At 38.5% G+C, this 26,993-nt stretch overlaps 1 protein-coding gene across 1 annotated transcript; it reads left to right on the forward strand.

The window, feature by feature from the left end:
• The first annotated feature begins 366 nt into the window (after nt 1-366).
• Nucleotides 367-21,275, forward strand: pgk1 (phosphoglycerate kinase 1). Its single transcript, XM_078547502.1, has 11 exons — nt 367-590; nt 5,660-5,710; nt 6,580-6,735; nt 7,385-7,529; nt 10,490-10,593; nt 11,258-11,377; nt 12,523-12,637; nt 15,318-15,497; nt 18,589-18,766; nt 20,110-20,208; nt 21,073-21,275. The coding sequence occupies exons 1-11, from the start codon at nt 526-528 to the stop codon at nt 21,111-21,113; spliced, it is 1,254 nt and encodes a 417-aa protein (XP_078403628.1). The 5' UTR covers nt 367-525; the 3' UTR covers nt 21,114-21,275.
• Nucleotides 21,276-26,993: the final 5,718 nt, after the last annotated feature.

Below are 26,993 nucleotides of genomic sequence, written 5' to 3' on the forward strand. Positions count from 1 at the left end.
GAGTGGGCAGATTGACTTAAAAGAAATAGGGTAGGAGGAAGTTCCTGCCAAACATAAAGGCCATGCATGGACCAGTTGTTTCTTGTGCTGTAAATGCAATGTGACCTTATTTCCAGCCATTCCCAGCTCTACCCTTGAGATTGATTGACAGGTGGGAAGGGGAACTCCGCCCCTCCTCCCACAGCCTACGTGCCGAACGTGACTCCGCAGTTCAGACGCAGCCGCAGGAGACCACGTGGGGCGGGGGCCGGGCGCCGCTTAGCATGGACGGCGGGGGCGGCCAATGGCAAGGCGTATCGACCTGTCAGTCTGGGCGGTGCCGCGCCGCAGCAACCAAGCAGCGCAGAGATTGGGGTGGAAGGGGGAGGGGGCGGGACCAGGCTCTGAGTCGGGTAAGCCGGTTCGAGCGAGCGTTCCGAGTCGTCCGTTTGTCTGTGCAGGTCACTGACTGAGGTGAAGGCGGTTGGACCGGGAATCCAGAATTTAAAATATAAGACAAGAAAATATTAACAATCATAAGCAAAGATGTCTCTGTCTAACAAACTGACCTTGGATAAAGTCGATGTGAAGGGGAAGAGAGTGATAATGAGGTGAGTTGGGGGGGGAAGGCCTCGTTATATTAGCCACTTGGCCCCAAATTCAGTTGCAAAGTGCTGCTAATATTCCTCTTCGTGGATCTATGTCGAAAACTTGAGTATTATTGTAGTTTTTGTGATGGCCATTTTGAAATGTTTTGTAACGTTCTTTTAGATATTTTATCAGTAAAGTATTTTTTTTGCAAAAAAAAATCATTTATATTTGGACATCCGCCAGTTTTTAAATTGAAGCGTGCTCGTTAGAGCTTGTGGCTGAATGAAAAATGCAAGCTGTCAAAATCATTAATAATGAATGTGCAAAAAAAATATATAATGATTAAATGTGTCATTTAGTTAAGGGTTTGAATTTCTAAACGAGAAACCCCTAGTTGTCCTCCTGCTGATGCATTTGCCTGTACAGGAATTATTGATGGATTGGTGTCAAGCAGCCTCTCACTCACCGCTGTGCAAACGTGCGGAAATGTTAAGTGCAGAATTGCACAACGTTTTTGGGGAGGGGTAAACCGCGCATCTTCATGTTTGCCCTCAGACCACCATAATTACAGCAAAAAAAAAATTGTATGCGCCGGGTAGACTTTCATTCTCGTGAGTAGTTGCCAATCGAAGCTGCATTCAAGCCCTAAATCATTGTTGCTTTTCCAAGTATGCTCGACAATTAGTTTTGTTGGTCCTCAGGCGGAAAAAAAATGAAACTGGGAGCTGATTTTAAGCAGATGCGTTATGGGTTTATACATTCTATGAATTAAATTAACCTTAATCTAGATCAATGTCTTAATTTCATTATTAGTGATGTATTGGTGTTTTAATTCTCACTTTACCTACCATTATAATTTCAGTTCACTTTGTAAAATGCTCCCTGTGCATTTATTTTGAAAGAGCAATGGTGCAAACCCAAAGATACCACTAATACTACCCTTTGGTTAACTGATGAGCTGGATAATACTTTAGCTGGGTGACCTTTAATCTTAAATATCGGACAACAGATGTTAATGTATTTCTGCATCGTTAGTAAATGGTTGTAGGTGAATTCCATATGAATAAAATGAAACTTAAGGTCCTTTTTCCCCCTTTTTTGCTCATGGGAGTTTGAGGGAAAATTACATAATTTAAAAAAAATCTGTGGTCTCAAAGATAGCTTCTAATATTCCAAAGATTTAAAGCACATAACGGATGAAGCTGCTTCTAGACTGCACTGGATTTTCTTTTGAGCCCTCCAGAGTGCTTGTCGGACAGTGATATTTCCATTCTCCTGCACCAATATTCCAATTTTAAAAAAAGAATATTATGGCTTTCTTAATGCTGTATATGCAGTACACTGACTTTGATAGGTTCTCACTTGTCGTGATATAATTACTGTTGAACTCTTTCCCTCCAGAATGACAGAGGGAACGTGCCAAAGAGCTGCATTTGGAGCCAAACCTTCCCAGTAGAAGCACTGGCATGCTGAGTTACTGTTAACTCTGTACTTCATGAGTTGCCCTTATGTGGTTTTTGATAGTCCAAGACAGATGACCCTAATTATTTTTGGTACAGAGAGCCTTTACTAGCCAAAAATATACATGAGTTTGAAACTGCAGATCAGAATTATCCAAAGGCCCTCCTTGTATCAATGGTGTTTTATTTTAGTGTTCTGGTAAAGGAGTACTATGCTGTAATTCTGATTTAACTGAGATTTTTAAATTTGAAGTCATCTCCCCTTTGCCATTTTTAGTAGTGAGGTCCTTTTAAGTTTGCAGCAGTTTTGTAGCTAGCTTTTCTTTAAGTGCTAATATTGCTAACTGCTGCACCATTTGCATGATGGTATGGTTTTCTGAGAGCCCATTCCAAGATGGCTGTCCTAGCAAAATTTAATGGGAGAATGACTAAGATTTCTTTTGGTGTTAATTCTGAAAACCCTGCCATTTAACCCTAACTGCAAAGAATCTGCGGTTCTAAGCAGGATGTAGTAGTAGTGACATGCAGGTGCCAACAGCTGCAGTCAGAGCATATGTTCTTGGCTGAATGAGATCTCAATCGTCAAGTGATAAGTAAAAAGTCTGATTACTGCCATCAAAGCATATAGATTTTTTGGGGGTTGGGGAGAAAGCATGGTTTTATGTTTTTGAAGTGTTGTCTTCCTGGGAATGTGATAGGAATATTCTGACTGGGTAGTTGAATTGCAGATACTCATTGAACCAATGATATTTTGTCTATGAAATTTACCTGCTAGTGTGACTCAGCCAAAAACTCGTGTCAACCTTAATTGTAGTAACATAGGTCAATGTGGGTTTCCATTCATACATGTCAGATCTTTCACTTGATCATTTGTGCAGTTGGCTAATGAGATCTCTTATTTAGGCTGACACACGTGCTCTGACTAGAGCTGTTGATATATACAGGATATTGTAACTTTGCTACCACATCATACTCCTAACCTCACAATCGATAGAACTCCTTCACTGTGGATTGAATGGTCCCATAGAGTTTTAATAATTAACACCAAAAGAATTTTTAAATCAATAGTCATTCTGCGTTGCGTGTAGATTTGTTAATCCTACTGTCAGAGTGATTTCTGTTGCTCATTGGTTCCATTGTGCAGTACATTCAGAAGCAGAATGCGGATGAATGAGATTCTATCAAATGAGTAAACTGAAGGCCATGATTAAGTAATGGAATGTGAAGTGAGAATGAGTGGGCGACATTTTACATTGCGAGAGGTTTTCAGGATGAATGTGTTCAAGACCATTACTTAAAATGGAGGTGATTTAGAGACTGAGTTAGCAAAACTTCTTTCGCAATGAATGTTCTAAATTAACATTAAATTTATATTAACATTGAATTATTAAAATTGAAATTAAGGTTAAATTAATTTCTTAGCCATGGCTCAGTTGGTAGACTCTCGCCTCTGAGCCAGAAGGTTGTGGGTTCCATTCTCGAGCTTGAGCATAAAAATCAAGGCTGACGCTCCAGTGCAATACTGAGGGAGAGCTGCATAGTCGGAAATACCGTTTCTTGGAAGAGACATTAAAGTGAAGCCCCATCAACCTCTTGGGTGTTTATTAAACATCCTGTGGCACTTGCTTGCAGATGAGCCCTGGCCAATACTTATTCCTCAACCTGCATCACAAAAAGACGATTATCTCATCTTTATCACATTGCTGTTTGAGAGAGCTTGCTGCATGCAAATTGTAGCATTTCTCTTATATCAACATTGATTACACTTCAGAGTACTTCGTTGGCTGTAAAGTTCTTTGAGATGTTTGGTTGTGAAAGGTGCTATGTAAATGCAAGTCTTTTTTATTGCAGTATACTCCTGATTATTCACTTTACGTTGGGTCAGTTTTGAAGTTGAAAACTCCTCAACACACCTTTAACATTTTATCCTGTTTCTAATTTTGACTGCATTGTTTTGAGGATATACCACCCTGTGAATACTGACACGATGCTGGATACCCCTTCGAAATAGTGGTAAACTACTGTGCATCCTGGCAAATATTGACATCTCCATTAAACCCTTGTCTCAACTTCTAGTAAAACATTGCAAAATAAACACCGCTATCATTGCAGAAAATATGTTTACTATACTGCAGTAAATGAACTAAGCCATCAAATTCAGAAATCTGATGAAAGCCAGAAGTCTGCTAACTTCTGAAAGCCTGTCCACATCTACAAGGCACAAGTCAGGAGTGTGATGGAATACTCTCCACTTGCCTGGATGAGTGCAGCTCCCGCAACACTCAAGAAGCTTGACACCATCCAGAACAAAGCAGCCCGCTTGATTTGCACCACATGCACAAACATTCACTCCCTCCACCACCGATGCACAGTAGCAGCAGTGTGTGCCATTCACAAGATGCACTGCAGGAATATACCAAGGCTCCGTAGACAGCACCTTCCAAACCCATGATCACTACCATCTAGAAGGTCAAGGGCAGAAGATAGATGGGAACACTACCACCTGGAAGTTGCCCTCCAAGCCACTCACCATTCTGACTTGGAAATATATCACCATTCCTCCACTGTCACTGGGTCAAAATCCTGGAACTCCCTTCCTGACAGCACTGTGGGTGTACTTTCACCACATGGTGCAGCAGTTCAAGAAGGCAACTTACCACCACCTTCTCAAGGGCAACTAGGGATGGGCAATAAATGGTGGCCCAGCCAGCAAAGCCCACATCCCATGAATGAATTTAAAAAAACCTCATTAATTCAGGGACCTGACCTTTGAATAAAATCATCATCATTTAATAAATAAATCTTAACTGCGCTCTGAAATGGCCTAGCAAACCACTCGGCTAAGAGGATTTAAGGATCATCAATAAATGCTGACCTAACCAGTGAAGCCCACATCTGAGTGAATAATGGATGGGGGGGGGGCGGGGGAAAGAGTCAGCTGCATTGCTGTGGGTCTGGAGTCACATATAGGCCAGACCAAGTAAGGATAGCAGATTTCCTGATCTAAAGGGAATTTCTGACCAGCTGCTTTTTCATTTGCAATAATCTATTGGTTCATGGTCATCAATACAGATGTTAGCTTTTTATAATTCCAGACTTATTTGATTAACCAGAGTTAAATTCCCAGCTGCCATTGTGGAATTTGAATTCATGTCTTGGGATTATTCTGGATTACCGGTCCTGTAACCTAAACATGATGCTACGTATACTGCCATGAATAATAATCAGTAACCTAAATCCTACCTGATTTACCCTCCCCTAGCTCAATAGTGCTGATGTAACTAGTGTCTCTTGTGCTACCCCATCTCCTATCATCTAACTGACAGAAACCCACAGTAGGACCTGGGATCTTCTGGTTTGTCTGGTTCAGTTTCATACTGCTGTTACCAGTTTTTGTAGAACGGCTATTGTTGAATTGCTTTGGTCCAAAGACATACTCCAGTGTACTTAAAATACACTTTTGGTAGCTGTACACAACTACTGTATACAAATAGCTTTTCACCATCAATCTTTACTACAAACCTAATGTCTTAGTAATATTCTTGTATTAAAAGTGACTGACCCCTTGGTGTTGCTATATTACTGAAACTGAAATCCTGTTACTGAGTTGCAACTTCACTGTCTTACAGGGTGGACTTCAATGTACCAATGAAGGATAACCATATCACCAACAACCAAAGGTAACATGCACTTTGATTACCAGCTACTTATTAATTCTGTATGTAATATAGTCTAACACTAATTTATTTGGGTTGTTCTGATTCAATGTGTGATTATCAAAATTACACGATTAGGTTATTACATTAAAGTCTGTATCAGAAACGCGATGTGCATATATTTTTCTCTTTTCTCACCACCTGAAGACAGTGGCCATTCTCTGAAACCTTACTCAAGTGGCTATTTTACATGTACGAGTCCAAAATTCACATTTTGGCACACTGTTCCACAATTACAATCATCCAGGGTGTGCCTGATCCTGCCCTCATCTGATATCCACACGTTCACCTGTTGCAGCAGGCGGCAAAAGGTTGGCAATGGCCCCCCAGCTATCAACATGGATGGCAAAGAAATGTAATGTAGATAAAGGTGTAACGATGAAGGTACAGACGGTGAGGCAGAGATTATCTGAGACAGTGTGGTGCCATTAACACTCATCAGTATTAATCTTTTCTGGCTGTATACTTTTTGGGAGTATGACTGTGTGCTACATTGCAGTTTGTAATCTTGACATATGTATTGATGTGTATTGCAGTGTTCAGTGTAGTGCATAAGACAAGGCACACTGGTGCACTCAACATTTGGGGTTAGTAAAGTGGTGATACAGTAATATGTTATCAAACATTTGGGTTCTATATCTGAAGATCAGATATTCTTTGAACTGTGCTGTACTTTAACATGCTATAATAAAGTCTGATTTAAAGTTAAACTGGTACTTTTTAGAAATGTTTTTGAACAAGAAAGATTTTGTAGGAACAGTAGGGGAATTGTGGGTCTGTGAACTAAGGGGGTAAAAGTCCCCACTGTAAGTAATTGAACTTCTTTTTGACAGGATTAAAGCTGCAATTCCAAGTATTCAGCACTGTTTAAACCATGGAGCCAAGTCGGTGGTTCTCATGAGCCACTTGGGAAGGCCTGATGGTGTTCCCATGCCTGAGAAGTTTTCACTGGCTCCAGTTGCAGAGGAATTGAAGAAACTTATGGGAAGGTAAAGTGGAAACCGAGCAACTAAACCGCCCAGGCTTGCATAACTTGCTTAAAGGCAGCTTTATTTTTATAAATAAAATATTCAAAAGTATTCCAGGGAGGTAAACTGGTGCTTTCAGCAAGTTTATACAGCCTTAATAGTTGAGCTTAGTAGATGCTCGATATAACTGTTTGTTGAGGTGAGAATGCATGTGACCTTCATAAACTGTAAGGTATGTTTAAAAATACAAATATTGTACCTCTAAGATTGCTGAACACTGTAGTGCAGGCTAACTTTTAAATTATATTCACTTGTATGTGTAAATTGATTTTGTGATGTGGATTTTTGTTAGATAAGGTTGCAGAACTGAGTTGGAGCTGATAAGAAACCTCAAATCAGTGCGATGGTTTTTGGATACAAAGGAAAACTTGTATGTGCTATTAAAGGTTGCAAAGTTAACGCTTGCACCGCAACCCCGCAGTACTTAATTCTTAATTTTTGCAAAGCAGTTCCTGATGGAGTAGGAGTCTTGTAAGGCATTTTGGTGTTTTGACAGTCTCCTCAATTTCCATTTGTGCAATTTTTTTGTGGTGTCAGTATTATACCCATGTAGAAAATTGGTAACTCCCTTGTGCAGAGGCCTCCTAAAGATTTTTTGCTTTACAAATAGGAATATTATCTTCCTGAAAGATTGCGTGGGATCTGAAGTTGAGAAGGCATGTGCTAACCCAGCTGATGGAAGTGTGATTCTCCTGGAAAATCTACGATTCCATGTTGAAGAGGAGGGAAAAGGAAAAGATGCATCTGGGAATAAGGTGAGAATTCATATAGTTAACGTGAGTAAATGTTGTTGGATAGTAATATAGGTAATAAAGGCATTAAGGCTGCCCAAGAAATCCTGAAGCAAAAAAGAATGGGATGGAGGGGAAAAAAACTCCCTTCAGATGGGTTAGTGAACTGCTGGTGTTGAATGCATCTAATCTTGAAGTTTTGCAGTTCTAGAAAATGCATGTAAACTGGAGACTGTCATTTGTTCACTTTCATTAAGTGCTTTCTGCATGTTTGATGTGTGGTTGTTGGCCAGGTAGTATATAGCAACAGAATGCCAAATGGATGGCAGTTGTGAAAAGTAAGAGATTTTTAAAAAAAAAAAATTCTCCTCTTCCCCACCACACCACTTCTAAGTCTTTCAGCGGAAATCCTGTTTTGAAGCAACTTAGAAGGAAGTATGCACGAATGACTCATCTGAGGCAAAATGCTTATCTTAACGACAACAGGTTCAGTAGCTCAATGCATGTGAAATAATGGCAAATTTGCCATTGAAGTATCATTTAAATTATCAACATGGAGGTCTACAGCAGATTGGACCTGGCAGTGAGAGTAAGAACTGAGCACTAGGAGGAAATTTGTGTATGTATTCTTGTTCAATGCAGTCACTAAGGTAAAGCCTAATGATAAGCATATTAAATATTCATACTGCATCAACTTGAAATGTGCTTTTAAAAAAACAGCAGTATGAAACTAGTAATATTGAGGTGAAATACTAGAAGGAACTGTATTAATCATAGTTGTAGTAGTTTGAGGTGAGGAATGCATAAGTGGTGTATCTCACAGCATTGTGTTTTCTCTATTGTATTTTAGTACCAATACAAAAAAATCCCCTGAGACACTTGTCCTTGTGTGCTTGGCATGATAAAAATTACTTCAATTTTGTTGGGTTGATTAAATCTTCTGGGACTGCTCTTAGAATGCATTAACTCCGCTGTCTGCCTTATTAAAAATCTTTGATGTATGTCCTGATTATGAAGGTTATTCATTTGAAGTTCTATTTATTAAAGAGTTTTTTAGGTTATAGTTTAAACCATACCTCTGAATGCCATAAGTCACCATTACATTGATACTCGGAGTGGTGACTTATTCCATAAGGTCAAGCAGTTGGTATCCTAACTCTTTGATTGCTGTATCTTTCTTGAGCTACGGAATCTAATTGGTTTCTTGTACTGCAGTCACCCCAGATACAGTAATGTCTATGTTGCTCTCAGTCATACTGACCTTTACAGACTGACATTGGAGACTCCCTGAACTCGGACTACATAGGTTGCTAAGACGTCTGGACTTTTGCGGTAACTTAAGTTAGTGCACATACTGGCTATGAATAGCTGTAATAAAGTTGGGGAGTTGATCTTTTTGCAGACTCAGCAGTATTTTTTCCCCCAGGCTTGTTCGAGTACATGTATGAACAGTGAGAATGGTGCACACAAGTATCCTACAATCATCTTTGCTGTTTGCAGTGCTTTAATTCAAAAAGAGTTACTGGAGCTTTCAATGAGTAGCAATGTTGGATGAACAGCATAGTATAAATAGTATTGAGGTGCACTTGGATATTCTTTTTAAAAATTCTACCATTTAAGATCTTCAGAATAATGTTAGACTGCAATGAGTTGAACATAGGTTTCTACCAAACTTTCAATTAAGCGATAACTCAGTTGATTTATCCAGCAATGGTTTCAAGTAATACTGTTGATGCCACTTGAACTGCATTTGTACTTGTTAACATGAATCAGCTAAAACCTCAATTGTAAAATATGGTTCCATGAGCTGGTAGACTGCCAGTATATTATTTTTCATATGTGAGACTGGCTAGCCAATATTTGACCAGGTAACAGTATTATAGCCGAGCCCAACTCTGTCTTCACCTGCTATCTCACAAATGCACTTTCCAGCAAGAGCCACTGAATAATGATGAGGAACATGAGACCAGGCTAAGCTATTTTTTTCTTTTGCCTTTTATTATTGCGAGGATGTTGAAATTAATTACAGCACTCCTGCTTCAAGTTTGCAGTAACTGAGCTATAGGTAAAAGTGAAATCTATTTTTTTTAAAATCGTGGTTTAATTCTAATGAACCATATAATTTACCAGAAAATAAACAGTGATTAGATTTAAGATTCTTTAGACAAGGCTAAGCTATAATTGTTCATTAAGAGTCTTTGTTTTTGTCAATCACTACCAGCATTCTTTATAAATTAAATGATTTTGCTTCAGACCATATAAAAGTAATTAGAAATTGTGGAATTACTTGCAAGCTTGTGTAGATTAATCTTCAAGACAATAGCAGTGTTAATAGTTGATGTAGGTGCTGCTAAGAGAGAAAAGGAAAACAGCTAAGATTTCCATTTGTGTTAGTGCACATGTGTGGATGCTTAGTGAATTAGGCTTCAGTTTGCCCTCAATGCTCTGCCAAAGTTAAATAGTCCACAACATTTTCTGGACTTGATAATGTGAATATTTTTCATGTGCGAGGTATTGAATGCCTGGAGGCACCTATAGACTGGTACCCCAGCAAGAGAACAAAGTACAATGTTCCACATTTTTTTCCTTCTGAAATAAATATTAGCTTTGTATGTAACTATATGTAACACTTGCACATTTTTAAACCTTTGTCTTGGTTGTGTTGTTCATTCAATGTGTGTGCATTGGATTACAGTTCATATTTTTCCTGATCATTATTGGAATTTGCGGATTTATAGAAGACTGTAGTACTTTTCTAGGATGTAAAACATGTTTCAAATAACAAATACATTGGAGTTAAACATGGGGGAAATGGGAGCACTTTTCACATTTGGTTGTATAACATTATTGGCACTAGTTTGGGGGCTGTTTACTTTCTCACCTGCTTGATCAAATTTGATCTGGAGATGATGGAAAGGGGTAAAAATACACAGAGTTAGGATGTCTTTACTCAAAATGATATATAAATAAATTATCTTCTTCAGATTAAAGCAAATGATGAAAAGGTTAAGAGTTTCCGAGCTTCACTGTCGAAGTTGGGTGATGTGTATGTCAACGATGCTTTTGGAACAGCTCACAGAGCTCACAGGTAAGCTGTTTGGTCTGTTTCTTTGACTTAAGTAAATTCCCGGACTAGAGAAGGATTCAGAATTTTAAAATTGTACGTGTCTATCTACATAATTTGTACTTTGGCATAGAAGCTCAACATGCTTACAATATAGAAGTAGGAGGCTTGGCAAATGTTAAAGTGGCTTCAGGAAGATGTTAAAGACTTCAGGAAGGCAGACAGGTTAGTGGAATGGCTGATAGGTGGGAGGTGCAACTTAATGTGGCGAAGCCTAAGGTAATAAATTTTGTTAAGAAAAAGGAGAAATGGGAGCGTGCACTCAATGGAAAGGCACTTGAGGGTGTGGATAACACAACTATCTAGAAGTTCAATTATAAATTACCTGTAAATGTTGGCAGATAAAGACATTTTTTTAAAAGCCAGTAGAATTTTGGGTTTTATAAATAGAATAACATGAATAGCACAGTAAAAAGTAAATGGCTCCCATAGCAAAATACTGTGGATGCTGGAAATTTGAAATAAAAACAGGAAAAGGGGGGAAAAACTCAGCAAGTCTGGCAACATCTGTGGAGAGAGAAACCGAGGTAATGTTTTGAGTCATTATTGGTCAAAAATAAGGTTTTTTGAATTGATCCTCTGACATTATATGATTAATACCGTTGTTTTGATTTATGTTTTGTTTTAGTTCCATGGTTGGTGTAAATTTGTCAAAGAAAGCTGCTGGTTTTCTGATGAAGAAGGAGCTTGAATATTTTGCCAAAGCTCTGGAAAACCCTGAAAGACCCTTCCTTGCCATTCTGGGCGGGTAAGTGTCACACTATTCAAACTGTTCCTTAATTGGGTTTGTAAGAACTTTTGAAACTGCCAGTATACTTGCTTCATGTGCTTTATTAGCAAAGACTGTACTCCTGAAAAAAAAATGGTAAACCTTTGCACTGTGCTGCACCATAAATGACAAAAATATTGCATACTGTAAGTCATGAATTTAAAAAGTACAGAATTTATTCAGTACAGAGAAGACTTTCCTTGTTTGATAAAACGAACAACCATAATGAATGGCTCATTGTAGTTTAAAATATCATTTGCCATTTCTGCTATGTAGTACACACAAATTAAGTACTCTTAAAGGGAACCAAGCTATAAAATTCTAAAACCATCTTTATTTGGGTTATTCAACCATTCTATAGCATGTAATCTTAATGTTGTAACAAAATACTTCTGAGTGGGAGTGACACGGCTGAGTAGAGAAAGTTGTTAACGGTTGTCTGTGGAAAGGAAATTGCCACCAGGTGGCAGTGTGTTTATATTGCAATGTATTGCAGGAACAGGAAGCCTGTATAAAATAGGCACTTGTTTAAAATCTTATTTTGTTTGAATTCTTGTTTGAATATACTTGTTTGAATTCTTAAGACTTTATAGAACAGCATCTTGTGCTAGCTTTGGTGTACACCTACATTAAGCCCAAGAAGAATTAATGAAATTTGCACCTGGGGATATATCTTCATCTCGTCTGTTATAATAATCTACCTGAGATAATTGCTTCTATAGCATATTTTGACTGAAGTCCCTGCTGCTGAGGGAATAACTTGAGTTACTGTCAGAAGCTGAACTATGTTCAATTATTCAATGTCTTTAAAAGCTGTCAGCTCAGCGTAATATTGTGAAAAATAAAACTGCATAGGATGACCTTAACCTTCAAGATGCAATTCCTTTAGAGGAAAACCTAGAAGTATATATATTTTTTAATGTCCAACCATTTTAAAAAATAAATTAATATGTATTAAACCATACATTCTTGATTCCAATCCATTAAATCTGCCCTGATAGTTTTTTTTTCTCCATTCTTGTAGCAGATAACAATTATCAGCACTTGTTCAATTTGTACAGCAATTTAATTAAAAAACATGGAATTGTGTAGCTTTAATGCCTGCTTCTGTTGCTGTTCAACAGGGCTAAAGTCCAGGACAAGATTCAGCTTATCAGCAACTTGCTCGATAAGGTGAACGAAATGATTATCGGAGGAGGCATGGCATTTACATTTCTGAAGGTCCTCAATAATATGGAGGTACGTGCGTCAACAGAATTGCACCATCAAACTTCCAGTTTGCTAAGCCAAACAATAGGTTTCATGTGTCTGTTGCTACACAGAATTTCAGTTTAAAAACATTGGCAAATTTTGTAGTAGCAATTACTACACCACCTTTTAGATTGTGTTCTCTTGTCAGACTTTATTGCCTTCTCTGGTAACATAAAAACCCAATATAAAAAGGTCAAGTTATGTGCATATCTGGCTTTTTATCTGAACCACTTTACAGTGCATAATTTTCTGAGGGAAGATAGGATCTTAGAATTTTACAATAGAGTTAGTTCATTTGGTTCAGAGCCCATAGCCCTGTAAAGTTTTCATGGAATCATGGAATGCTTACAGCAGCCATTCGGCCTGTCATGTCTGTGTCGGCTCTCTATATGGGACACTTAGCTAATCACACTTTCCTGACTTGTTCCTGTAGTCCTGCAATTTCCTTTCTTCACATAATTATGCAATTCCCTTTTGAAAGTCATGATGTGCCTTCACCACGTTCTTGGGCAATGCATTTCAGATCCTAACCATTCGCTGCGCTGCCATAATAACATTAAGTTGGGATGCTCTGCCTCCTGATCCTTCCACCAAGGGGAACAGTTGCTCCTTTTCTACTTTGTCCAGACCCCTCATGATTTTGAACACCTCAATCAAATCTCCTCCCAACTGTCTTGAGTACAACCCCAGCTTCTTCAGTCTATCCAGGGAAGTAAAGTCTCTGATTGTTAGAATCATGCTCACAAATCTAATCTTTTCTGCACCCTCTCTAATGCCTTCACACCCTTTCTTAAATGTAATGCCCAAAATTGAACACACTACTCCAGCTGAGGTTGATCAGTGGTTTATCATAATTTCCTTGCTTTTGTACTCTTCACTCTTGATGAAGCCCAGGATTCTGTATGCTTAATGCAACCACTTGCTTAACCTGGCTTGTCACCTTCAACAATTTGTACCCCCAAGTCCATCTGCACCCCTTTGGAATGTTATCCCTTCAAGTACATGTACAATTCTCCTTTGAAAGTTACTCTACCATCCCTTCAGACAATAAATTTCAGATCATTATAACTTGCTGTGTAAAATATAAATTCTGCTCATCTCCCCTGTCATTTATCTTATTATTGTGTCCTGAATACTAGCTCTCCGGCCAGTGGAAATATTTTTTTCCTGATTTACTCTATCACACAATTAAATATACTGTTCTTTAAGATCTTAACAGTTCACTAGCAGCTCAATCTATTTGGAGTTATTAAATCTTCAGAAATGGAATAATCTACATGTTTTACAATTCCATTTGTAGAATGGTTGTAGAGAAATACATCCAACACTATTTATTATTTTTGGGTGTGGATTGTCCGGCTATCAATTAAACTGAATCTATTGTGGTAATATATATATTTTTCTTTGGCGTGTCTGAACGAACCTTGTATTTTTATGCATTACCTTTGCTGATTTCTCCAGTTTGGGCCCTTGTCTCTTCCATCACAGTCTCTCTCTCTCTCTCTGAGTTCCAGTCTTTGCCCTGCCCTATCTGACTCTGAGACCCATGACTCTGGAGGTGCCCTCGAACACCAGGAAGTATGCATCCACATAAGACATGGTGTAAACTAAACAAAGCTTACGCTGTATTTCCCCCTTTGCTGGTTATAAACCCTTATCTTCTAGGAGATGATTTATATATTTTTTTCTTTCTGCCCCTTTTTATAAAAGCTGCTGTTCTTTGTTTATTTTATATCTTGGATGCAACTGTGTCCACTATAGGTTCCCTATAAGCTTGATCTATTGTGAGAGCAGGCACTCTTTGAGGGAGTAAGAGGAATACTTAAAATATGAAATGTATTCCTTCTGTGCTCTTGCTTAATTGTCACAAATATAGGGTGTTAGATATATGCCAACCTTTTCTGATTTGCCCTAGAGTGTGATGACATTCCTTGATACCAGTTGTTTTAAATATAGTTTTATTACTGTACTAGTTGGGTCTCTCGAAGAATAGTAGAAGGATTTCACAATAAAACAAGTGAAGAAGGCACTCAGCAGAGTGCGTATTTCCGCCACACTGCGTTAACTCAACGTTATTACAATTATGCAGCTCTTCCTTGAGGCTTTTCCCTGCCTGGTTTGACGCTCTGTAACTACAAAGCTGAAGAAGACATCTTTTTATTAAGAGCTTCCACCTCACTGAGGAGGCTTCAGGCTTCACATCCAACAACCTGCTCTGCTCACATTTTGACAGCTGTGACTAATTTCACCACAACAGCTGAGTCAATCCACAACACTCTAAAACAATAAAAAACATTCTCTAAATAAAATAACCAACAACATTCTTTAAAAAAAGGTCAAATTGTCCTGTTTCCCAATGTTAACAGATCTTTTTAAAAAAAAAAATCCAGATCTGTAGCTTTGACAAAAGCTAGTCAGTTCTTCCTTGGGCCATAATTTTGTTGAAATTCAACCGTTTAGTTTTTAAGATATATTGTTTCCAGACTAACAGGCAAAACTGTTACCTTCAATGGCAGAGATAATAACTCAATATTGAAATGGTGTCAAATATTAGGAGATCTTTACCTAGATTTGGTCTGCAGCAAAGATTTCAATGCCAACAGTTGTAAAGGAACGGTATTAAGTCTCTGGATATTTTTTGAATATTACATAACTATTTTGTTTTTAGATTGGTAATTCCCTCTATGATGCAGAAGGGTCTAAAATAGTCAATGAGCTGATGGCTAAGGCTAAGAAAAACGGGGTGATCATTACGCTGCCTGAAGATTTTGTGACTGCTGATAAATTTGCTGAAAACGCCAGTGTTGGAGCAGCCACTGTGGCTGCAGGAATCCCAGCACATTGGATGGTAAGATAGTGGTATGGGTTGTTAAGTGCTCTGGCACTTTTTTAATAATGCATTTCATGTCCTCAACTTTCAAAGCATTTCAGTGCCAATGAATTACTTCTTGAACTGCAGTCCCTGTTATGGAGGAAATCGAGCAGCTAACTTGCCAATGGCAAAGACTTAGAAATAGCAAATGAAGTAAAGGAAATAAATGTGATCTGCTTTAGCTCTGTTGATTGTCACTTTTATGCTTATTAACACTAGTGATGTGAAGGGAATGGAACATTTTTCCATTCTGGGCACCAAATGTCAACATCAGGCAGTCTGGATTAATATAGTATAGCCAGCTGCAGAACAAAGCATGCTGTTCTCCATCCCAGTAATGGTCTTTAGATCAAACCTGAAAGTACTAAGGCTATACAATGTGACATTTTCATTCCCTGCACCTGTTCATCACTGTAGTTTAAAATTAGAAGCCATTTTGTAATGTCGACCTGCACCTACAAATGACTGGATTGAAAACGTTTAGTTCATGCCTGACTCTTGCAGTTAACAGAAAAAAGGAGGCTTTATCCTATCAGATTTTTCGAGACTATTCCAGGTCTATTGTGAGATGGGAAAGTGTTAACCTAATACACAATCCAGTATTCTAGGGGGAAAAAAAGTTTTCCAGAGAAATTTCAGTAAAAAATAGAAAAATCCATTGTGGCTATTGATGATGATGATGAATTGCTGGAAATACACAGCATTTTCCTTTTTCAGATGTCTAACATTTGCAGTTTGTTTTTTGTTGTAGGTTATTTGTAATCAGGCTGTGTAGTATTTTTGGTGTGCTTTCCTCTTGTACTGAAATATGAGCCATTCTTTCATTTTTGACTGTTGCCTGCTTCACAACTGCAAATAAACATGCAACGATATTGACTTTACAACAAAGATGAATAAACTATTTCCCTTGTATTATGATTTTAGGTATGAAATGTTTATGATCACCTGTGAATTCATCAATTTTCTACTTTACTTTTAAACAGCTTAATTCCTCTAAATTCAAATTCTTTACTTTGCTGTATTTTCCATTGTTGAATTTGAATTATTAGACAATTCAAATTTTTTAAGCAAGAATTGACTGAATTACTAGAAAACTGCCTACTTTGCAGCGTTATCACGTTCCTTATAAATAATACTAGAACACAACTGGAAGTAGACAGGCCCAAAATAATGATGTGATGTGCCTTTATGATCTATTGTAATAATGCCTTGTTCTTAATGACTTTGGCAACTTCTCTTTTTAATACTTGGAGAAGCATCTTAATGGTTAATTGCTAAGAATTTGTTTATTTCTCGACACTCAGGTTTTTCTGAGTATACATTTCTCAAGTAATGCATCAGTTTAATTTGCATAGGCCTTCTGCATATTCAAATAGCAAAGGATAGTCAGTCTTGAAGTTTCTTGCAAAGAAACCTAAAATAAACTGTATTTGGTACACATGAATAGAATTGGAGCACTTGAGGACCTGGTGTATTTGGTATCCAGTGTTGTCTGCCTATATTACTGTGATTTGATAAATTGTGGAGGTGTGTACAATTAGAGTAGTATTAGTATGGGTTAACATAGTTATAACTAACGCCGTGTAACAATTATCCAAACAGTAAAACAGGTAAAACCCACCACCATTATGCCAGACTATACAAGTTCATTTAACCCTTATGTACAAATTATCCACCTCACCCGCCCATCAGGGATCAGGCGTTGGACTTCCCACCCTGGAGACATACAATACCCATCTCGTAAAGTATCTACTGTGTTAAATTATTACTATTGTAATGTGGGGGAAAAAAAAGGTTTGAAACTCCCTGTGATGATCAGCTGAATGGGGAAACATATTAGGAACAACTAAAATGTTTGTTTCAGCTTAAATAATTTGAATGTATAATTAAAAGGGGGCAAGTATGTGAAAAAGCTTTCAAAAGCCTTGTGTATAACCAGCCCAATTGGAACTTGAGGTTTTTATACTTGGCGGTTTTGACAAAAACATTTTGATTCTGTTCCACCGTGCTGTTTGGGTGCATTTATTTGGCAACTTTAAGTGTCAAAATGGAAGCTGGTTTCCAGCAGGGCTTAAAGTTTTTGAATATCTCTGGCGTTCTGACCCAGATCTAACTGCAGTGAGAAACAGTATGAAATTGGATCAGGCAATTTCACTCTGCTTGGAAGCATAACTCCAGTGTGATATCAAACATTGGTTTTTAATTACTCAGATCATCTTTTGGACGACTTGAGCACTTATTAAACTTAGAGTTGATGTAAATGTTTAGAGTATGTGAATGTCACGAATGCTGTCAAAATATTCAAGTTTTGAATGGAGCTGGAACTCATTGTCTATGTGATGAAGGACTCCAGTATTACAGAAATACTAACTTTCAAATTCTCACTCCATTTTTATAAAATTATAAACTCTTGCAATTCATGATCAGCAGTACTGAACAACATTTCTATTTGTGTTCTTAAAAAAAACACACAAAGGAAATGTTTAGTAGCTGATAGCAGTATCCTATTAATACCTTTCAAGTTTTCATTGTATAAATATAGAAAATATATAGGAATTATATAGTTATGTAGATATAGAGGATAAAAGTGCAGAATTTTTCTCACGTCTGTTTTTTATTTTTAAATAAAATTGTTTTTAACAAGAATATAATGTACTAAAAGGGAAAGAACTGGGGGACTTACACATGTCAGAGTTACGCTTATGTGGAGCAACTTAGCTGGAGTAGAGATATGTGGCCTTCATTTAGTTCATGTTTGCCATATTTAACAAGAATATAATGTACTAAAAGGGAAAGAACTGGGGGACTTACACATGTCAGAGTTACGCTTATGTGGAGCAACTTAGCTGGAGTAGAGATATGTGGCCTTCATTTAGTTCATGTTTGCCATATTGGTTAAACAGAACAGTATTATAGAGTATGACAAATGATTTGCATTTTCTTGACCTGAAGGTATGAAACAAATGTATCAATATCTTACCATTCATTACAAATATAATAAAATGCAGCAAATTCATTTCCACAAACCAGGTTTTGATGTGTCTTTAATTATTTTTCTTCGCATAAGGGTCTTGATTGTGGTCCCGAGAGTCTTAAGAAGTTTACTGCAGCTGTGGGCAGGGCCAAGCTGATTGTGTGGAATGGTCCTGTCGGTGTGTTTGAGTGGGACAAATTCGCCAGTGGCACCAAGGGAGTTATGGACAAAGTTGTGGAAGTTACCCATAAAGGTTCTATCTCTATTATTGGTAAGTATGGAGTGCGACTTGGAAAATTGTTTAATCCTGATGAGAAAAGATATACTATTTTGTAGTCTGCTTGGGCTAAGATGGGCTGCACTAATGCTAATGGAACTAAAACTACCATTTGGTTTTCAGGTTTTTATGTCATGCAGTTTAAACTTTATACAATTAGAAATATAATTTTCTGGTGAAGCTGGATATCTTAATTCCTTCTAAAGTATATTGCAACTGAGGGCAAATTTAGTACCTTTTGTCCATAGTGGAAAGTGTTTTGGAAGAACCTGAACAATATAAAATAATTCTTCTTGAATGTGCTTCATGGTTTAATAAATATTACAGAAGAACTTTCAAATAGTTCATGATAGTCAACCTGGGTACAGAATGTATTTTTATTTCCCTGCCCTTTGGAGTGTGTATGTGAGAAGGGTTACAATGGAAAGTATCACCAGTTTTATTTTGTATAGCCTTCAATGACAAGTAATGATTTTAGGGTTGGGGAATATTTTGTACAGTTCTGGTGCTAAAATTGGTAAATTTGTAAATACAGCTGGCCTGCTCCTGCCCTCACTTAGTATCCAGATACACGCTCATCCACAGAGATCATGGATAACAGTCAGGATTGGAACTGTGGATAATTGCCCCCTTCCCACTCTCCTATCTCCGCAGGACCAAGACCAATTGTTACAATCCCTCTAGTATTGTGTCTGAGCTAACTTGGCATAAACATTTAATCTTCCTGGTCACCAATGTAAACAGGGCAGGGACAGGAAATCACCACATGTGGAATTCCTCCTTTCACAGCCACCACAGGAACCCAAAGTAGAGAGAGCAGAAGGCAGAGAGATCTGGATCTGAACACCGATTTTATGTTTAAATTGCATGGCTTTAGTTCTTTCCTTAGGTGAACTTCCGCTGCCAGGCAATCATATGAAGCGGCATCAATGTATTGTTGAACTGGGACATAATTTCTGAGTGAAGCTGTTTTTTTCCAATCCGAGATATACCATGGCAAAATTCAAGAGGCCAATACCACACTAACTGTTTGACAAAATGCTTCGTTTTTTTCATAGTTACCTTTTGTAAAACAAATTATTATAAACAAACACCTGGAATTACCTTTGCCTTTGTACTGTTCTTAAATACCTGAAATAAAGGTGGGAAGAATGTATTAACAGAAATTAGAGGTTATAGAAATACCAAACGCGGTACATATTTTTACATTTGTGTATCTTTAGCACTGGAAAAACAAAATGGCACGAGGTGTTCATATCACCCTTTTCAATAACTTTCAGTATCCGTGAGATATCACTAGTCTCCTGTTTTCAATTCACACTTTTTTCATGTTGTAGGTGGTGGAGATACAGCCACTTGCTGTGCCAAGTGGAACACTGAAGACAAAGTCAGTCATGTTAGCACTGGAGGTGGAGCCAGTTTAGAACTGCTTGAAGGTGATTTTTAGTTTTTGGTGTCTTCTGCTTTAAGTTTTGTTTAACAAATGATGAGAACTATGTTGCATATTGAGTGAAGTGGCTAAACATGAGTGCTGGCTCTAGTTGTTAATTGTGTGACTATAGTTGGTTAACATTTCCTTTTTGATTTAGCCCTTGCATTGTTACAATTTAACCTTGTAAATAAGCAGACTTGATTTTAACCTTTTAATTTAATAATAAAAAAAAAGCAACAAATCATTCTGGTATCCCCATGCTATGGACTGAGCTCACCTCTGTCAGTTAAAGTCTTGAGTTTGGTCGCTGCAAAAGCAGCCCAGTGAGACTTCATTTTTTTTTCCCTGCCATCTTCATGGGTAAGCATCTGGCCTTTGCTCAGCACCGCAACAAAAGGATCTTGCAAGGTCCACATTATCAGTCACACAAAGTAAGCGGAATTATTGTGCTGCATTTTTTTTTTTGCCAACCCATTGTAGTTAAAAATTCGCACAGGTCTCCAAAACATACCCCGTTGCTAAAATTCTTTAACAACCGCCTGGTGTGCTCGACAAACAGAACTTCAATAAATCAGCATAAAATGATTTATATCAGACTCCCATATTAAAAGCTGTGAATCTTCTACGGTATTTTGTGAATTCTAATTTATACTAGGTATGTGAAAATATTTCATTCAGATGCCTGAATAGTTTCCCAAAACTGGGGCAACTGAGGAAGACCTATGCCTCTAGTAATGTTATTTCTTTCTCAAAAAATGGAACATAGTGCTATAGAACTTGAGTACACGTTTTAAAATATGCTGCTGACAACCTTCCTGACTCGCTCTCTCTCTCTTTTCCCCCATCCCTTTTTGTTTTTCATTCATAGGCAAAGTTCTTCCTGGAGTTGACGCTCTCAGCAGCATCTAAGGACAAAAGAACGTTGCGCTCTCCTGCACAATATGCCTCAGGAGTTTCATTCTTATGCTTTAGAACATTCAAAAAGTAATTGCCTCAATACTGTAGATCACTGTATATGATGAAAATGAGCTTGTGTTTTGTTGTATAAATATATATAATATAGTCCTAAAATATTTTAGTATTGTCCAGTTTCTGTAAATCAGTTGTCTGCCATAATGTTGAAGTAGCTTTCCAAGCAGTTGTTGTCTTTCATGAACTGTAACACATGGATGTCCCAAAGTTTTCACTGGAGATGGACTGTCACTGGAGATGGACTGTAACGACTGCTGAATAAATAAACATGCACAAGCCCTGGGTTCTTTTATTTAGAAGTGGAGATTGGGTAAAACTGGCAGAAAAAGCTTGATTTACAATTAACTTCCTCAGACACCTGAATCCAGCTTGATTTTTTTACACAAACATATGAGAAATGATGGGCAGGATAAGATAGGTCCATCCAGCTGTGATGTCTAGTGCATCACCTTGCATCTCAACCCCACTGGAGCCATGTGATAAGTAGAAAAAACAGATTTAAAACTCAGGCCAATTTAGGGGAAAAGAATTGGGAAATTTTTTCTCTAACACCCCCACCCCTGCCACCCCTCAAAGCTACCTAAACTAGTCCAAGAGACCATTCTATTCCTGATCAATGTTATGAAGTGATCTCCGCTTCACTCTGAAACAGATCTAACTCTTGCTTGAAGTGATTTGACAAATCAGTGATTACCCACTCTCCCCATCAGCAGGTAGTCCACTATGCTCTGAGAAAAGAACTTCCAAATGTCCAACCTTGTTCAGGGCTTGTGTGACTTGTAAGGATGACCGCTCGTCCTTCTAACTGTTCAGAGAAACAAACATGATGAAGGAACTTTATCATGTTACAAACCGTTCAAATCACCCTCATGTCTATGCTTCTCTAAAGAATATTGGTTCAGCTCTTCAACCATATGTGGATATGTTTTTAAACTGCACTCTTCTAAAGCCTCTATCACCCATCATGTGAGGAAACCAAAACTCTTTGTTAACTGAGGTTAAGTCAACATATTGCACAAGAACAGCAGGGGTGTGCTTTGTTTTACAGTGAATTGCCCTGTAAATGCACCCTAGCACCTTATTCACTTTAGCTATAGCATCTCTGCATTGGTCATGATCCTTTAGCAATTGATGTCTTAAAACGTTCATTTAATTTTCACCCCTAACTAGTTTTTCTAGCGTGAAGGGTGCACGTGTGTTCAGCACTTGGTCTGTCCACACGCATAACACTGCACTTTTGTAAGTTAAAAGTAATTTGGTAGTGATGAGGCTAAACTTGGTGACATGCTTGTAGTCATCATGCATCCTTTGCAGCCCCAGCTCTTGAACAAATCTTGATTCTGGAGTACGGTTTGATAAGTTGATTGCCTATTGGCCATGCTTCATATTTCAGCCTCCGTCAATGCAAAAAATGAAGTGTTTGCAACCATCTTCAGCCAGAAGGGCAAGGCGGATGATCTTTCTTGGCTTGTTCCTAAGGCCCCCACTATCGCCAATGTTCATCTTAAACTGAATAAGTTCACTCCATGTGATAGCAAGAAACAGCTGAGTGCATTGAACACAGTAAACGCTTCAGGCCCAGGCAACATCCTGGATTAGTGCTAAAGATTTGCATACAGAATGTGCCACACCCTTAACTAAGCTAACAAACTGAGTATACAATTTCACAGTTATATCTTCTCCAATAAAAGCAGGACAAATCTAATCTGGCCAATTATGGCCCCATTAGCCCACTCCAAACCATCAGTAATGAAATTGTCAATAGTGCTAAGGAGTAGTACTTGCCAATAACCTGCTGTTGATGCTCAGTTTGAGTTGTGCCAGAACCACTTAGTTCTATAACATTGGAACAAGAACTGAATTCCAGGTGGGGTGATTGTGACTGCCCCAATGTCAAGCCAGCATCTGAGGGAGTGTAGTACTAATAAACCCCTAATAAAACCAATCAGTGATCAGGGAACCCCAGTGACTGGAATCATACCTGGCACAAAGGAAGATGGTTCTGGTTAGATACACAGATTTACAGCAGGAGATTAAATGACAAAAGGTTTCGTGGTATAAAAGCCAAAGGGAGTGGCAATGGGTTAAGTAAAGAAACAATAGATGTGTCCAGATGAGGTGTGAATGGATGGATAGCAGCTGTCCGTTTCCTGTTCTCCACCCTATTGCAGACCTTCCCTTTTATTCTTCCTCCCCCTCTCACTTGCTCAAAACCTATTCCATTTCTATCTTCAGTTCTGATGAAGCACTATCGATCTGAAATATTAATTCTGTTTCTCTCCACAAATATCGCCTGACCGTTGAGCATTTCCAGCATTTTCTATTTTTATTTCTGATTTCCAGCAGCTGCAGCATTTTGCTTTTTCCAGCCTATCCAATCTTTTCTCATGGGCTATAATTCTCCAGTCCTTTCAACATCCTTATAAAGCTCCTCAGGACCTTCTCTAATGTAATCACATCCTTCCTGTATTGTGGTAGTGTTCTAAACAGTTCTAGTATGACCTTTCTACTGTGCTATGCCAGGGCCAATTAAGGAAAGTATCCCATGTGATATCCACCTGTTCTGTTACCTTCAAGGATCTGTGGACATACACTCCAAGGTCCCTCCCTTCCTCTACACTTCTCAAGAATCCTACAAATAATTGTGCATTCTCTTCTTTGTTCTCCCCTTCACGGTTCTCCAGATTGAATTCTATTGACCACTTTTCTGCCTGCCTAACCAGTCCATTGGTATCTTCCTGCAGGCTACAGCTTGTTGGTTGTTGAAGGCCAGTTAGCTTAGCCCAGGACATTGCTACAAGATTCCTTCAATGCAGTATCCTGGCTCTAGCTGATGTCATCATTTACTATCCTGATAATCGTAACATCAGAATGGTGTTAATAGCAGCTAATGCAGAAGTGAAATGACTTGGACTTGAGGGTACAGGGGACAATTTCAGGCTAGAATTTGCAGATGACAATACTTTATAGTGTAGAAAAAATGAGTAAGAAAGTAATATTTTAGACTTCAAGAAGTCAGACAGGTTGGTGAAATGTAGTGACATGGAGTTGAATTTCAACACAAAATGGTGAGGAGATGCATGTTAGTTGGATGAAGGAATAAAGATATTACAAGATAAATGGTATTTTAAGAGGATGCAAGAAGATAAAGACTTGAGGGTATCTGTGCACAAAGCTTTGAAGGTGGCACAACAGGTTAACAAAGCAGTCAATAAAGCATATGTGATTCTGGGCTTTATAATTAGAGGCAGAGTATAAATGCCAGAAAATTGAGCCAAACCTATCTCAAACACTCTGAGGGCCCCAGTTGGAGCATTGTATGCAATTCTGGGCAGCACAATTTAGGAAGGACGTGAACATTTTTGAGAGAGTGTGGAAGAGATTTACTAGAATGGTTCTAGGGACAAGGGATTACAGTTCATGTGGAGAGACTGGAGAAGCTGGGGTTGTTTTCCTTGTAGCAGAGAAAGTGAAGAGAAGATTTAATAGAGGTGTTTGGAATCATAAAGAATTTTGATAGATAAAATAAATAGAAATTGTTTTCCAACAGCTGAACGGTTGATCACCATAGGGCACAGATTTAAGATGCTTAGCAAAAAACGAGTGGCAATGTGGAAAACTATTTTATGCAATGAGTGGTTAAGGTTTGGAATGTATGGTCCAATTGGGTGGTGGACTTATGAACATATGAATTAGAAGCAGGAGTATGTCATTTGGCTCGTTGAGCCCCTGGATGTAGATTCAATAAAAGCTTTCCAAAAGGGAATTGGATAAATACTTGAAGGAGAAATATTGTAAGGGATTTGGTAAGATGCTGGTGCATACTCAGTGGACCGAATGACCTGTGCTGTACTGTTCTAGGTGAAGTTCACTGATGGTTGCACAGTATTCAGCTCCTCTTACAGTTCCTCAGATAAAATGAGCTTGAGCTCAATCCAAGCTTGAGCACATAAGTGGCAAGTAACATTTGTACCTCAGGTGCCAGCCAATGGCCATTTCCAACGAGAGGGCCTAATCAACTCTTTGACATTCAATGGTATTATTCAATAGTATTACCATCACTGGGTACCCCACTATCAACATCGTGTAGGTCATCATTGCCCAGAAACTCAACCAGACCATTCACATAACTGTTTTGAAATGGGTGAGACTGAGTATTCTGCAGTGAATGGCTCACATCTTCACGCCACAATACTTCTACAAGGCACAAGTCAGGCTCTCCAATTGCCCGGATTGGTGTAACTATAATAAATTCTATTGACTCACTATCAAGCACAGATCAGTCCATTTGTTCAGAACATCATCCTCCAGCCTAATCATCCATCTTCATCATTGGCAAACACTGGCTACAGTATGTACTATCTACAGAATGCACTGCCACAACTCACCAAGGCTGCTTTGGGAACACATCCAAAACCTCTGCCACCTAGAAAGACAAGGGCAGCAGGCGAATAGGAACAACATCACCTCTAAAGTTCCCCTCCAAGTCGTACACCATCTTCATTTGGACATACACTGCTGTTCCTTCATTATTTGACTAAAATCATGGAACGCTAATTGCAGAGTGGGAAACACCTTCACCACACGGGGAGCAGCAGTTATACAGAAGTCCCACTATCATCTTTCCCAGGCAACCAGAGATGGACCATAAATGTTGGCCTAGGTGGTGACACCTTGAGAATAAAACTTTTAAAACGTCAACTGCCTTTTCAACTGGATTGAAGAAATCCAAAAGATTCACAGGTGGAATGTAATCTCCTTACCTGCATTTATTTGGATCAAATCTAAGGGATTTTAAGATTGGTGTTAAATTCGTATCCGTTGATTGACCGTACAAGCACATTTTACAGTCTCAATGTATTTTTCAGGGTGGGTAAAGCCCTTTGGTTGTTCCTCAATGTCACCTGTGCGCTTCGCTCCTTCAGCCGCCGAAAAAGCACCCTCTACAGGTGCCGCGGGAAGCCTGTTGGAAGTTGTAGTCCAGCCGGGCCGGACCTGGGCAGACAAGAAGGGGACATCCTGTAACCAAATGACTACAACTCCCGAGCTGCACCGGGGCCTCTAGCGCTGGCGTAGTGACAATCGGACAGGGTCTGCATCAGGTGAAAGCAACTGGTGAAGGTTTGTTTTCTCTCCCGCGTTTGAGAATGGAAGTGAAACAGAGCATTGTACGGAAAGGTATGCGATATATTTCAATAACAGTTTTTTTTTTAAAAGGGGAAAATACTTAATAGAACGTGGATTTAGAAATGCTATTAAAATTTTTTGCAAGTAATTGCACCTCTACTGGCCAGACACCTGGTGACAAAGAACGGGTTTAATTTAAATTGTACAGACAGAAAATGATTGGGAACGTTCGCTAAATAAATTGTTTTAAAATATGTTTATGGTATATCTATCTGCAATCTGTTCCATGATTTTGACCTAATAATGAAGGAACAGTAGTGTATGTCCAAGTGAGAATGGTGTATAACTTGTAGGTGATGTTGTTCCTAATCACCTACTGCCCTTAGCTTTCCAGGTGGCAGGTTTTGGAGGTGTTGCCATAGCAGCCTTGGCGAGTTGTTGCAATGCATTCAGTAGATAGAATTACAAAATTATAAATACATTTTGGTGAAAGGCATTCTTGCCATCTCTCTGATTTTCAAACGAATTGTAAAGAAACATTGAAGCTTATCCTTTATTCCACTACTTCACCTGTAACATTGCCTGTTTCTGCTCCTACTTTGGCCTGTCTGATGCTGGAACCCTCATTCGACCCCCAATTATTCCAATGCTTCCTTGGCCAGCCTCCATCCTTCACCCTCGGTAAATTTC

This window comes from Cetorhinus maximus, chromosome 8, assembly GCF_964194155.1.
Source record: "Cetorhinus maximus chromosome 8, sCetMax3.hap1.1, whole genome shotgun sequence".
NCBI classification, from domain to species: domain Eukaryota; kingdom Metazoa; phylum Chordata; class Chondrichthyes; order Lamniformes; family Cetorhinidae; genus Cetorhinus; species Cetorhinus maximus.